The 15,920-nt window shown below is 36.2% G+C and overlaps 1 protein-coding gene across 3 annotated transcripts in view; it reads left to right on the top strand.

Annotated features, from left to right (window-relative positions):
* PLD5 (phospholipase D family member 5) overlaps window positions 1-15,920 on the top strand; it is a 409,901-nt gene that overhangs the window by 385,159 nt on the left and 8,822 nt on the right. For all 3 annotated transcript variants that reach the window (XM_072647590.1, XM_072647591.1, XM_072647592.1), the window contains 4 exons: window positions 269-466; window positions 3,203-3,339; window positions 5,696-5,864; window positions 13,469-13,583. In XM_072647590.1, the coding sequence (XP_072503691.1) occupies window positions 269-466; window positions 3,203-3,339; window positions 5,696-5,864; window positions 13,469-13,583 (619 nt within the window). The remainder of the gene's footprint in view (window positions 1-268; window positions 467-3,202; window positions 3,340-5,695; window positions 5,865-13,468; window positions 13,584-15,920) is intronic.

Here is a 15,920-nt window from a genome sequence, read left to right as displayed (position 1 = left end):
AGGCTGAACAGAGACTTTAATTTAACTCACTCTTCTTGTATATGTAGCCACCTGAATATCCAAGAGACTTTTTTTGTAATTTATCATTTGTGTTTATGTATTTATGTATCATTGTACATTTGTGTACCATTTATATATTAATCTTGCCTATTTTATATTCCTGAATAACGATAGATATAAGAAAACAATGAAGTTCAAACTTATTTCTTATTCAAATAGACTATGAAAGATAGTGACACCATTAATGACTTCCATTTTAATTTCACAGATGAAAGAACTTGGCGTCATCTTTTACAACTGCAGCTGTCTGGTCCTAGATTTACAAAGGATATTTGCCTTGTATAGCTCATTAAGATACAAGAGTAGAGTGCCTCAAACTTGGTCAAAGAGGTTGTATGGAGTGTATGACAATCAAAAAAAATTGCAACTTCAGTTGAATGAAACAAAGTCTCAAGCATTTGTGTCGGTGAGTTGACATCCTTATCAAAAGACCTGCACTACGTTCCTCATTTTATTGTGCTATTAATGTGAATGTACAGAGAGTTAACTTATATCTAGACCTACCTATCCCTCAAGGCTTTTTCCTTTTTGATCATTTACTGATCATATGGTTTAACTGTTATTAAACATCATTGTAAGTGAACTATGTGAATACATGCAACAGAATATGCTTCTGTTTGAATGTTGTCTCTCTTTAGGTACTAGATCTAAGTTGGTCTACTGATAATTGACCACTAGTTGTTCTGTCCATATCTTACTAGAGTTCACACTATACTTTTATTGTTATTTAGTCATGTCTAACTCTTCATAACCCCATGTGGGGTTTTCTTGGTAAAGATCCTGGAGTGGTTTGCCATTTCCTTCTCCAGCTTATTTTACAGATGAGGAAACTGAGGCAAACAGGGTTAAGTGATTTTCCCAGGATCACACAGCTGTTAGGTGTCTGAGGCCAGATTTGAACTCACATAGATGAGTCTTCCTGACTTTCTGTGACACATAGCTGCCACTAATACCACACTAGCTCAGCCGTTTTTGGCCATTTGGAAGTCCCAGAAAAATAACATAACTTCCCAGTATTTGATGTTATCTGCTAAAAATTCCTATGAAGCTGTGGGTTGGGCTAATTTTATTTTTGTTCTTATTTTCCAGTTTTTCATTTTCCTGAATAGATCACTGACTAAATATAATCTTATCCTTTCTCTTAATTTGGAGGAAAGGATTTTATTTTATTTTTGTTACATTTTTTGCTGAAATTAGGTGATAGAAATAGTGATTAAACTTCTTTCCCACTGTGTTTGCATGTGTTTTACAGCACTTGAGAGTCTGTATTTTGTCTTCCAAGGCAAGGACTAGTCTCAAGGTCTGTTTTGATTGAGCTAGTTAGGAGGCAGACTTCATTTCTTCTTGTTTATTACCTAAATCAATCACCCATCAAGGTCATTTCAACTAAAATATATTTTGTGAGGTAGGACACTGAGTAGAACTTAGTGACTTTGAAGAGAAATCCATTAAAGTACTGTTTGGATTATTTTTTCCAAAAACAACATGGTTGGGATTTGAAAAGGATGCTCTAGTAAAGAGCTCTTTAAAAATCAGAAACAACTTTGGAAATGAACTGGAAGCCTGCTGGTGCAAGTGCAAGGGACCTTTTAAATGTCCAACATAGTAGATATAGGCCACTGATCTGTACTGTCTGGATTGATTTAGAAGTGAGCTTTCAGAGAAACAGTTGATTGGGAAAAGTCTAATGTAGAATTTTTTACCTAGAGCAGTGTCTGTCATTTTCATTCTTTGTTTTCTTTCTGCTTTGCCATTAAGGGATAATACAAAGGAATTTAAAAAAACACTTAGGAAAATAAGAAAGATTGCTAATAAGAAAATTTGAGCACCTATTCTCTGATTAACTTGCAAATTACATTTCCCCATGTTTGAGCAATGATGCTAACTCTGGTGCTAGCGCCAATTTAGCAGTCATCATTAACGAAAAGAGTCACATTTCTCTGTGTACTTTGTAGAGACCAGTGCAGTGAAATCTTCTATTAATGAAATTAAAAGCTTTGGAAAGTCATAGATTAAATATAAAAGATATATATGACTTGATCCTAAATATTATTGTGCTCAATATATTCATAATACTTTCTCTTCTCTTGACATCTTTGATGCCATAACATCCTGGCTCTCCTCTAACCTCTCTGACTAATCTTTCTCTGTCTCTTTCACTGGTTTCTCTCCCTGTTTCAGTGACACAATTTTTCACATTTGAAATTTTGGTGTTATCTTTGACTCTTCATTCATCTCTTATAAACATATTTCCACAATATCTCTTCTATCCATACAGAAAGTAAAGGCAGAGAGGTCAAGGGGGACGACATGCTGACCTGTAACCTGGCAGCATGGGCAGCAGTTATGATGAATAAGTGGAACTGATAAAGCCTCTGTACTCTTGCCTTGTGGCTGCTCCTATGATTACCCTCTACGCCCAAAATGCCAACCAAAGAGGGCACCAAAAGCCTATTCCATAAAAAAAAAAAATGACCTTTGGAGAGAAAAATTGCTTAGATACTGTTAGACTAAGGGGAGAAAAAAGAAGCTTGTTGTGTGGGTCCAAAGGATGAGATAATAGAAGAGGCCCCACAGTGTAATGTGTTGGGGGGAAGTTTCTAAGAAGTTTTTGCAAGATGTACTGAGTTCAAGGGATGTGATCCAGGCTGTCAGGCTCAGGGAGGATGATTTCTCCAAACTAATGTTAGAAAAAAAATGCATCTTCTGGATATCAACACCATAGAGAAAGCCCTGACTGCCTTACCCTAGTTAAGGGTTCTGAATTAGATTAACAGAGATAATATGTCTTACTATCTAGGTTCTAAACAGATAATACTTTTTGGGCCTTTCCAAGAGATAGCTACATTTTTTTTTCATGTCTATATAGCCTAGGTCTATTTTTATGCCCCCATTAGTGCAAAATCACTTCACATAGCCTTGGTGAGTCTTGTAGTAGGCCATTTTTTCCAAGGGCTCAAATACTTATGATAACTTATTTTCCAGAGTCAACTAATGAAAACCTGATCTAGGATTAGCCAAACTAAATGAAACAGCCATTATCAAAAGTTCGTAAGAGTCAGCTCCTAAAAATTGGAAAAGGAAAAAAGCCCTAAGTTACCTATCTTTCTGCTTCAATAATTTGATCTTTGTATCTTCACAGAATTCTCCTAAAGTCTTTTGCCCTAAAAATAGGAGCTTTGACATAGATGCCATCTATAGTGTCATTGATGATGCCAAGGAGTTTGTGTTCATCGCTGTAATGGATTATCTCCCTGTCTCTAACACAAGCACCAAAAGGTGAGTGTCTGGATTCTGTGTTCGGAGCATGTTAGATGAGGGCCATGCAATTACTTGAGAAGAAAAGACGGAGAACTCGCCTTAAGCACAGCACTTTGGTAGTAACTATATGGAGTTTTGTAAAATGAGAATCTGGAATATTTGGTGTGATTTGTCCACAAGGACCTGCGCCTCCTAAGTGGACCCATTCTAGGAACCCAGGGTCTTGCTCTGCAGAAGGTATCAACATGTTTCCGTCTGACCTACCTGTGAGCTCTTTGTAGTTAAAAGAACAAACTGAACAAGAATGAGGGATGTTACAGCATGAGATGATAGCCACCAAATTTAGAATTATCTGTTGAAATGTTTCTAAAGGATATGCTACTCCTGAGTGAATCTTGGAAGCTTTGCCTTGAAAAGGGAGATAGTTTTATGTCATTCAGTGCAACTTCCATCAAAACCTGGATTTTCATAAAGATATTTTTAACTTAAAGGAAAAAAAAAAGCTTTAAAAAGATGTTCTCATCAAATCTATCCATCCCTCTGTGGGAGACACAGAGTTCCAGTGTGTTACAAATAGAGAAGTTTTTCAATAATTCATCATTGTTTCAGCATGCAAATACATGGACTAAATTTAGGAATACAATTTATGCCAAACTCTTTGGAAAAAAATCATTGCATGAATAAGTAGATAGGTGTGCATATCCTAGGCCTTCCCAGTTTTACTTTCTTCATGGGCATATTCGGAGTTTGATGCCACAAATACATTTGATGATCAGTTTAATTAAGAGCAAATTTACAGAATTAAATGTAAGTTTTGAGAGTAGGAATATAAGCCTTTTTCTCTTGAAAAGCAAAACTCCAAAATAAATTTCCTGGGATTAAGGATTTCATAAGGCTTTTTCTTCATATCTATTTTTCAGATTTCTAATCAACCCAGTACATGTAAATTTTCTATTAGTTTTATTGTAGGGTAATAAACAACATTTTCACCAGAAAAAGAATATTTCAGACGATACGTATGTAAGGTATATATGTATTGCCCATGGAGGTTACATACATGACTATATGAGTTTGTCTAAATGTGACTTAAAGAGAGGCATGAATAGATAAACTTTCTGGAATCCAGTCTATCCCTTTTCAAGAAAGATTTTTATTTCTTCCTAAAGGGGAACAGGGAAAAGGCTACAAAAGACTGGCTGTTCTGTTCTCCTCAGGGAGAGGCACTGCAATAGGACTTATTTGTCTAGTCCCCTAAATATTGTTAACATAAGGGAAGTAATTTTTAGGTTCAAGTAACTTCCTGTCCACTAACTCTTAAAGGGGAAAGGGTACTTCAAACTTATAATAAAGATACTTTACTCCCATCCCACCAAATGTTGATTACATAAAAGATCATGACAAACAGTTAAGAGTGAATAAATTATTTTATCCAAGCAAATAGCAAACAGAAATCAGTGAAGTTATACATATTTGAATATACCAGAAAATATAGAGTAAATTACTCCCAATGGGAGCAAGATATACAGATATTGATATATATAGGTTTAGATATATACCCATATCTATCTAATGATAGAGCAAGAGAAAGACTCCCTGAGTTCACCAAAAGTGAAATTTCCCAAATTCTCTAGGGAACCAAGCTGGAACTCGAAGACACATTGAGAAACCAGCTCCTCTACGCACCTTCTGCTTCCCAGTGGAGATGTGGTAGATTGAACTCTGAAGTGAAAAATCAAAAGGCCTCTGTTATTTCTCCTAACTCAGAAATCAAATTATATAACATTAAGAAAGTCATCTTAACTATTTCGTATCTCAGTCATTGTACTGTTACTATAGCCACAGCCATACCAGGAATTTTTGACCCTGGGACAAATTCCATTTAGGCAAAATATAATAGCCACAGAGAAATGAACTATCCTAATCAAAGAATATGACCACTCCAGAAACATAGGAAGATGAAGGTAGATCCCAGGTCACTCAAGTGATGCGATCCTGACCATGGCAGTCTAGGGGCAATTGTACCTTCTGGTATGGTGTGCTAGCAGCAGAGGATGGCAAGGTATGGGGATGATATATCCATGGGGAAGGAACATGTCCTGTCCTCTGGGGGAAAAGTTACACTCCATTTCTACCCTAGGACAAAACATAGTCCCACAGATGAAGGTACAGTTGATATATCCACAAAAGGAGATTTAAGATGGGACTAGTTCTTGTTTCATAGAGTGAAATTCATTTATGGAATTCTTTTAATCAACTTATTCCCAAAACTGTTTTGAATATTATAAAATAAATAGCCATTTTTAACCAAAATTCAAGTTTCTCTTTGACATATTGCTTTCTTTTCACCAAACTAAAGAATATGGTTTTTCCACAGAACTTACTGGCCAGACTTGGATGGGAAAATAAGAGAAGCATTAGTTTTACGACGAGTTAAAGTTCGACTCCTCATCAGTTTCTGGAAGGAAACAGACCCCCTCACATTTAACTTTGTTTCATCTCTTAAAGCTATTTGCACCGAAATTGCCAACTGCAGTTTAAAAGTTGTAAGTACCAGGCCTACTACATCTTTTCTCAGTGTGTTGAATATTCATTTAGCCTACTCCAATATTTTTAATAATAATCAACAAACATTTAATAGGGGCTTACTATGTGCTCTGGCCTACAAATGAAAGATAAATAAGATGGTGATAGTTATTTTTTTAAATAGTAAAAGAACTTCAGTTGTCCAAGCAATACTGGACTTTGAATACTGAAATCAATATGATTCAATGAGCCAACTATATGTATGATACTAAGGATATAAAAACAAATATAGAATAATGCCTGGCCTCAAGGATCTTCCATTCTACTGTAAAAGTTTTTTCATATTTTATTTTTAAAATTATGATTTTGTTAAGTTATTGGGTGCTATAAGATGCTTTGTTGTTTTTTTATCCACTATTTAGTAAGAATTCCTAGTAACAGACACCTTTCTATTACTTACATATCCCTATTATGAATTTAAGTTTCAAATAATAGTAACAGCTTATATCTCTGTATCCTTTTGTTTACAAAGTACTTTCTTCATAACAGCATTGTTAGGACAGAAGTATACACTCTAATATATGAATTTTACAGAGGAGTAAACTGAGGCTCAGAACTTACTCATCTTACTCAGAGAGATTTACACAATTAATAAATGGCATAGCCAGGTTGGAGCCAGGATGAATGCAGGTCTCTCCTGATTCAGACTCAGTGCACTTTTGAATATATTCTTCCTCTCCTATAAAAATACCTCAATCCCTGAGACTCCATCAAACCTAATTTCAGTGCCTCATCACTCTAATAACCAGATTATTCTTACTGTGAAACACTGTGCCAATGTATACAAGGCCATGGCCCTAATTTCTTAGATGACAATTACATCTTGTATTAGTGCCACATTTTACATCTTAGAAATACTTCTTTACCTATTACATTACAGCCCTATGAGGAGGTCGGGTTGACATCACCCGTATTTTATACCTGAAGAAACCAAGGCACATAGAAATGAAATAACTATCACAGGATCACACAGTGATAGCAAAGCTGGAACTAGAGTTCAAGATCCCCAGTTGACAGTCCAGTGGTCTTTAAGCAACCCCAAGAAGCATCTTCTATAACTTTCATTTTATCTGAAAATTGTCATTCACCTAATACATCCTTATTTTCCATGCCCAATCGTTCTAATAGCTGAGGGTCCTGTGCAGAGACAGTAGAATTCACACCAAAAAGAACAACTCTTACTTAGCAGTTTCAGCTGCCCTGCTTGGCATAACCTTTGAAGTCAGTGGCTTGCCACAAATTCAAAAAGCCATAAGGTCATTGTCACCTTTTATGATATATTGATAAGAGGATTCAATCATGGAAGGAAACTTCATAATTCCCTCTCATTCAGGCAAGAAAGTTTTTTTAAGAAAAATCTGTTTAATCTATTTTCAGAAAATCTAAAGTATTGGTACTGCTCAAATAATTAATGGTAATAATAGCTAACATTTATATATAATTTACTATGTGCTAGGTGCTTCACAATTATTCTTATTTGATCCTCATAACAACTTTGAGAGATAGGTGCTATAAGTATCCCCATTATACAGATGTGGCAACTGAAGCAAACAGAGGTTGAGTGATTTGCCCAAGATTACTAGTAAATGGCTGAGGTCACATTTGAATGCCACATACTGAGAGATGAGAAACCACACAATTCAGGCTCAGGTTATGGCAAAAGAGGCAGATACCACTAATGAGGAGAGTGTTTAGGGAACGTGAAGAAGCATCTGCACCTACTCCTCATCCTGAGTTGGAAGTTAACCCATGTATGTTAAGCCTGCTTCCTACATGGGTTAGACATCATCAGCTTCTCCCAAGCTGCCTATCAGGTGAATTATTTTGTTTGGAAACATATAGTGCCTCTGGTTAAGATTTCTAACCTCTTTTGAATTCTACAATTCTCTTAATCAACTTAGCCTCTTCTGAACACAGATGGTTCCATTACCTAAAGCAAATTACTAAAAGTTTATTTAGGCAATAGCTAGTTTGCAAAGCTAAGACTATAAAAGTACCCCATACTGAAGACAACCTATTAATTTTAGAAATGACTGTAAGACTAAGTGGAAAAGGAGATCACTTCCCCAAATACCTGATATGGTTCAGGGAACAAGCTTATGAAGGCAAAGAACTTTGTGATGGCTTCTCCTCAAGAACCTGTCAATGAGAGTGGATGCTTTGGTTTTTGAAAAGCTAATCATGATGTGTCCAGAGGGCACTGAAGTTGGTTGGCATCCAGTAATACTATACAACTGCCTTTATGGAGGGACATTGAAAGAATGGATGAATGTGAATTTCACAAGGCCATCCCAAAGAGCCAGGTTTTTATTAAATAGACAAATCATTCTTGAAATCTCTCCATTTTCTGTCACCTGCAGCATAAATGATAACATTTCAATGGCCATTAAGTCTTTGCTCTAGAAATTTATTAGTTCTAGCATAATTTCATTCTCCCATTTAGAGGGCTGTTCCTCTTCCCCTTGGTCACATTTGACTTTTAAGAGCAAACAGGTTCTTACTGAAACCCTACTTTGTCATTCCAGCTATAACTTTCATTCAAACATATATTTACACTTTGTCCAAATGTTGGCTAGTTTTTCTAAAAATGTCTTCCTACAAAAGGAAATGAGTCAAGTGAATGAATGTTTTGGTAACACGTGAAGTCCAAGTTGCATTCTTCTGGGTAATATTCATTAGTAGCCTTTTCAAAGCAGTATGAAAGTGCCCTTAGAGTCAAGTATGACTTAAGAAGAAATGTTTAAATGGCCTTTAGAAATGTGTCAAGGTGTATTTGCTATGTGTTAGCCTGGTTATTAGGCAGATCTGAATATTCTAGGCAAGCTGAATTCATATCAACCAAATTTCAGGGCTGTTGTAAAAGTCAAGTGGTTACAAATCCCAGGATAGGAACAAGTGGGAAATGAGAAAGAGATAACGCTGAAAAAAATATAAAGTGTATCTGGGAAAACACTGTAAAGTTACTGGGGTCATGTTTTTTTTTTTTCTAGCAATTTTATTGTTCTTTCAGATACTCGGAATTCAGCTTTCTTTTCATGATCTTTTCATTTATATTATTGCAGTCCTTGTGTAGATTATTCTTCTAACTGTGCTTATTTCATTCTGTATTCGTTCATAAGAAACTAAGTTTCTTTGAATTCTTCACATGCAACATTTTTTATGCACAGGAATATTATGTTCATATGCTATACTTTTTTCAGTTGTTGAAAGACACCTCTTTCTTTCCAGTTCTTCACTACTCCAAAAAAAATATGGTTATTAATATTTTGGATGTGAGACCTTTCTGGTTTTTTGCTCTTGTTTTTCATTTACTCCACTGGAGTATAGACCCAGAAGGAATATTGTTGGGTCAAAGGAATGAGGAGCTCAGTCTCCTTTCTTGCATGATTCCAATTTTTTTTTCCCCAAATGTTTAGACTAGCTTACAGCTGCACCAATAGTGTATTGGAGTGACTATCTTCCCACAGGCTATCCAACATCAACTGTTGATCCTTTTTCCACAAGTTCATGGAGATCTGAAAACAAAATCTATAAAACTTCTGATATAAAGAAATACAATTAAATCTGACTAGAGGCACATTAAAGCATTTTCCAGACTATTTGCCAGCGGCATGGAGGTAATCTCCAGTCCTTCAAATTTGTGCCAGCAAAGCAAAGCTGTAGCAGGTTTTACAAAGATGCAAACTGGGTGGGAAACCCAGAAAATGGTTGTGTGTCTCATCTGAGAACTAGCATAGTTAAATATAGATAAGTTTATAACAAAAATATTAGCCACTGGGTAATAAAATTTCTTAGCTACATCAAGTCATAGAGACCATCTCCTAAGACAAAGTTTTTCAAGATACTAAGGAGATACTAAAAAGTAACCAAAATTATTGACTCAGTAAACATTTCTGCTTTGTCAATAAAAAGGGTTCAATCAAAGTCAACAAGTGCAAAGTTAACACAGCAAACTCATGCCAATTGACAATGAATGTTACACAGCAATTATTTAATAAGATATGTAAAAGTAAGGTTTAATATAAGTAATCAATGACAAAACTCAAATACGAGTGTGTCAAATATCAGTGCAGGAATAATCTGCTACTGTCATTAACAGTCATGAATTGGGGTAGACATAAACAGGGATGAGTTATACTACAGCACTGCTTGCTGCTTTTGAATGTAAATGATACAAACTTGAAATTGAACAATTTCTGTGCAAAAGTTAAAATGACCATAATATCTGCTGTATTTATCAACTTCATTCACATTAATAAATTCATTGTAATAAACTAGATTTTGTAAAGACTTCAACTTACAAAAATGAAATATCTTGAGAACAGATTCTCAATTAAAATTTTGTAAAATTTAATTTAAATTTAAGCCAGGTGTGGTAGCACATCTGTAACGTCTACTTCTGAGAGACTGGAGCTGGCATATCTCTTGAGCTCAAGAGTTCAGAGCTGCAGTGGGCTGTGCTGATCCAGTGTCCACATTAAATTCAGCATAAATATGGTGAGCCTCTCAGAGCAGAAGTCCACCATGTTCTCAAATGAGGAATAAATCTGCCCAGGTCAGAAACTGAGCAGGTAAAAATTCACATACCAATTAGGAGTGTTATAGGTAGGACCGCATGATCAATCCCTACATTTCCAGTTTGAGCAGTCTTAAAAATAATACTAATAATAATTTTTAATTAGATGTCTTATTCAATTATTTATTTATATTTAAAACTAGTACAAACAAGACAGAGATAGTATAAGTGGCAGAAACGTAGAAACCCAAAGAAAAAAAGATCAAGTCTAGAAAATATTTATCTTTTGAATGAATGAATTGGAATTCATTAAGTTTTTGATATGTGCCAAGCATTGTGCGAAGCATTTGGGATGCACAAAAGAAACAACTAAGACAGTCCCTGTTCTCATGGATCTCAAATTCTAATTGGGGTAGGCAACACATAAAAGAAACTTCAGCTGCAGAGTAGATAAAAATGCCCCAGTATCTTAACTGTTCAACAATGAGAAGGATAGCAAGGGCCAGAGATCCTTAATAGGAAGAGATCATTGTTTTTTTTAAAAAAAAATATTTTAGCTGCAGATAGCACAAACCTAATAAATGAAAGAATATCTTGAAAGTATTCTTGCCAAATCCATCAGCAAGATAAGAGAAGTTTTCTGGAGAAAATCAGTTGCAAAAACAACTTTTTCAAAAGCTTCATCTGTGACACCAAAACGATTTCTCGCATTGTACGTTTGCTTACGGAACTGCTAAATCTGAACAGCCTTACTTGGCAAGAGAAACACTGGTGCTACCTGCAACTACAACTACAGAGATGTTCAAAAGGATTAACAACCATATACAAAGTAGTTTTAAATAGTTTCATATACAGTTAATATGGTGGGAAGGAGACTTGTCCCTGTGTCTGTAGAACTTTGCAATCTATTCATTGAGAAACTAAAATCTTTGTTTTTTCTTACAAATGGATGAAACAACAGATATAGCTAATTGTCAATCTGACTACATTGCAGGATTTTTTGATGCAAATGATGCTAGAGAAGATTCAGTTCTTTGAAACATATTTGTCACAGTGCCACATCAAGAGAATTTTTCAGTATAATTAATGGATTTCTTAATAAAAATGATATGATGTGGGAACATTGCATTGTACTTTGCACTAAAAGAGCTCAGCTGATAGGATAAAACACAGATCTACAAACAGTTTAAAAAGTGACTCGACCTCTGATGCAATTTAGATATGTTGCATGCTTTAGAAACAATCATTTAAATCAAAAATTACAAACAAGGATTCTGTGTCAGAGTTTTTCAAGCTGTTAAAATAGTTAGGATTATAAAAAGCACGGCATAAAAAAGTAAACTGTAAAACTGTGTGACAATGTTGAGGCAGAACATAGGCAGACTTCCGTATTATTGTGAAACCTGCTGGTTTTCTCAAAGTACTTCAAAGGATCTTTGACCTAAAGGAAGAAATTGCCATTATTCTTAGTACCAATGAAAATTAAGCAAACTTATTTTATAACAAAAATTTCCTCTTGAAGCTTTCCAATTTGATGAATATATCTGAAAAGCTGAATAAAGAAAAGGTCCTCAAATAAAGATTTATGAGAACTTAGAGCTATGGATAATAATTTATAAAAACATTTTTCACACTTCCCAATTTTAAGAATTCCTTGTCCTGCAAATGAAATGGAAGAAGTAAAGAGTTATTTATTATTCACTGGAGAAAAGACATTCTCATTTTAAAGATTTTTTAAAAATATGAATGGATAAATTTGCTATGAACAAATATGATATGCTTAGCTTAGTCTGCTTTAATAAAAATGACCTAGGCTCATCACTTGATTGATACACTGAAATTGAAATGTTGGAACATAAACATCTTTTTATATTTTCATTAAATGTGAATAAAGACTTAATGGCTTTATCCAAATAATATAAATTTTACTACTGTACATAACATCTTATTTCTGTTAAACAGGGTTTTCTGTTTTAAAGACAAAATATCAGTCTTAGTTCTTGAAAAAGATTCCAAGTAGCAGTATTATCAATGACATTGCATTTTGAGAATCTGCATTGATCAATGAGCTCACCTATCTCACCTCTAATAATAACATTTTATTTTATTGTTGTAACTACAAATATATGTGTGTGTGTATGTGTGTGTGTGTGTGTGTATATACCATATACGTGTGTGTGTGTGTGTGTGTGTGTGTGTGTTTGGAGGCAGTGTGGTCAAGTAGGAGTATTGACTTGAGAGTCAGAGGACCTGGGTTCAGAGGACATAGAGAGAGTAAGTACGGTTGCCCAAGATCACAGCTACTAAATGTAAAAGTTGAGATTCAAATTCAGGTCTTCCTAACTCTAAGTTGAGTGCTCTTTCTATGTTGCCATATTGCCTCTTTCCCTCTACAGCACTCAGTCCCCAGGTATTTCACACCTCTCAGAGTGAGTCAGAACTCTTTGGGGGAGCCATATTAGAGGAGAAAGTAGAAGTACTAGGACTTAAAAATTGTAATTCTTGGGGAACTTATTAAAACTAAACCTTCCAAGCACATTTTTTAGAATGAAAACTCTCATTCCTTTGCACAGAATACCAGGACCTCTATGAGTCTCACATTTAATCAAGCGGAATCATTAAGATGGAAACATCACTTCTCATAACTTATGCAACATATAAGAATATTCATTCAGTTCATTGCTTGGTGGCCAAAATCCCAAGGCTGATTTAGTCTCAATATGCCTTGATGAATAATATTAAGAGGTAAATAATCTTCTGGCCCTTTCTTCATTGAAAGGACAGATTTCATGTTCATTTTATTTCTTAAAACTATGACTTACAGTATGAGTTGATGAATGTTAGCTTTCTCCTTTGGTTATCCTGGTAAATCGATGGAAAGAAATATAAGCATGTGGGCAGTTTGTGTAAAACAGAAATGTGCTTGAACTTATGTCCAATCTCTCTTGGTAATATTCTGCAATGTATTGCTTGTTTCTTATTAAATGGAAACAAAAGCTATTCCCTGTTCATTTCTATTCATTTGCCTTATCTTTCTTACTATTACAGAAGTTCTTTGATTTAGAAAGAGAGAGTGCCTGCTCTTCAAAAGAACAGAAGAACAATTCCTTTCCCAAGTTAAATAGAAATAAATATATGGTAACCGACGGAGCAGCTTACATTGGTAAGTGACATAGAATTTGAGAGTTGTGAAGGAATTTAAGTAATCTGCAAAGTGATTCATGTATTCTACTTAATTTGAGCTTCATGATAATCCCTCTTAAGTAGCTAGTAAACATCTTATTTTTCCATTTTAAAGAACATTGACACTGTGAATCACTCTCTTCTCCTTGGTACTCTCTTTTCCCAAGGATTTCATGATACTTCTCCCTCCTGATTCTTCTATCTGTTTGACTATTCCTCAGTCTCTTTTTTCTGGATCTTCAGTCAGGTCACACCACTAACCAAGGGTGTTGCCCAAGGCTCTGTCTCCAGCCATTTCTTTCCCCTCTAAAGTATTTCACTTGGTGATCTCATCTGCTCCCATGGCTTCAGCTACGATCTCTATGCAGATATTCTCAGATCTATTTCCCTAGCCCTAACATTTCTCCCAACCTCCAATCTTAAATCTCTAACTATCAGACATATCTAACTAGATATCTCATACATTATCTTTGTTCCCAAGCACTTTCCTCTTCCTAAATCCTCTGTGCCTGTGGAGGCACATAATCACCAAGGCTCATAATCTAGATATCATCCACCACTCCTTATTCCTTCTCACTTCTCATTTCAAATCAGTTCCCAAGTCCTGTGTTTTTATCTTCGTTTATACTTCCTTCTCTCCTCAGGCATTGCCATCACTCTGATGAAGGCTTTCATCATTTCATTCCTGGACAACTGAAATTGCCTAATGGTTGATCTCCCACCTTTAAGTCTCTCCCCACCCCAATCCACCCTCCACTCAGTTGCGAAATTCATCTTCCCAAGTCTCACCATCTCACCATTCCCATTCAGTACACTGCAATGGCTCCCAGTTACCTCCACGATCAAATACAAAAATCTTCTGTTTGGCTTTTAAAGCCCTTCATAACCTGGTCTCTTCCTACTTTCCCAGTCTTTTTACTCCTCCCTCCCAACCCCCATACATTCTGCAGTCTAATGACACTCTTTTTCTAACTCCAGGCATTTTCACTGGCTGTCTCACATGCCTGGAATTCTCTCCCTCCTCATCTCCTCCTCTTGGCTTCCCTGGCTTCCTTCATGTCTCAGCTAGTTCCACCTTCTACAAGAAGTCTTTCATGGCCTTCCTTAATCTTAGTGACTTTCCCAAGATTATCTTCAGTTGATTCTGTACATGTTCTTTTTATATGTAACTGTTTGTTGTCTGAGCTCCTTGTGAGAGCAGGGACTCTCTTGCCTTTCTTTGTATCACCAGTGCTTAGCAGAGTCCCTGGCACATTACAGATGCATCATAAATACTTGTTGACTGAATGATTGACACCAGTCAACACCTGGCCCCTTTGTGGTGGAGTCAAAATTCAGGTTACAAGAAACATTTGAGAAGAAGCAACCAAGAATGTTACTGTGTCTGTAAACAGACAAACACTGAATCAGAGAGTTGGGAAAAGAGCATCCCTTTCCTTGGAATTTCCCTCAGTTCTTGAGAAGGTGGGCCCATCTAATGGGATCAGGATGAATAAAGTTATTGCCAAGGCTTGTTAATTTCTCCTTTGCAACATCTCTCAAATTCATCCTCTTCTCTTTTCCACCACTGCCACCACTATTCTAGCGCAGGCCTTCATCCCTTCACTCCTTGATTACTACAAGAGCCTAAGAGCAGCTAGGTGGTGCAGTGGATAGAGCACCAGTGCAGGAGTCAGGAGGACCTGAGTTCAAATCTCACCTCAGACACTTGACACTCACTAGCTGTGTGACCTTGGACAAGTCACTTAACCCTAATTGTCTCATTCTGGGTCATCTTGATGAATATCTGGTCACTGGATTCAGATGGCTCTGAAGGAGAAGTGAGGCTGGTGACCTGCACAGCCCTCCCTTACTCAAAACAAAGTCAAGTGCGAGTCCTGTCATCCTTTCTCTGATGGCATGGTCATTGGCAACAAAGGACAAACACACTGTGAAAGCCTACTGGTGGATCTGCCTACCTCAAGTTTCTCCCCATTCCAATCCATCCTCCCTTCAGCCACTAAAATGATTGTCCTAAAACACAGGTTCAATCATGTCTCTCTCTCTCTCACACACACACATGCGCACACACATACCTTCAATAAACTCTAGTGACTTCCTATTGCCCCTACAATCAAATCTAAAATGTTTTGTTTGGCATTCAAAATCTTTTATAATTCAGCGTCCTCCTATCTTTCCAGTCTTCTTATTTCCCTCCCCAACAGGTACTCTGATGCAGGGGCACTAGATTTATGGCTGTTCCATGAACAAGACGCTCCATTTCTCAGTTCCAGGCATTTTCTCTGGCTGTCCCCCATGCCTGGAATACCCTCCTCCC

Source organism: Notamacropus eugenii, chromosome 2, assembly GCF_028372415.1.
Source record: "Notamacropus eugenii isolate mMacEug1 chromosome 2, mMacEug1.pri_v2, whole genome shotgun sequence".
NCBI lineage: Eukaryota > Metazoa > Chordata > Mammalia > Diprotodontia > Macropodidae > Notamacropus > Notamacropus eugenii.
The sequence above is the reverse complement of the archived record's forward strand: the minus strand, read 5'-3'. Positions and strand labels throughout refer to the sequence as shown.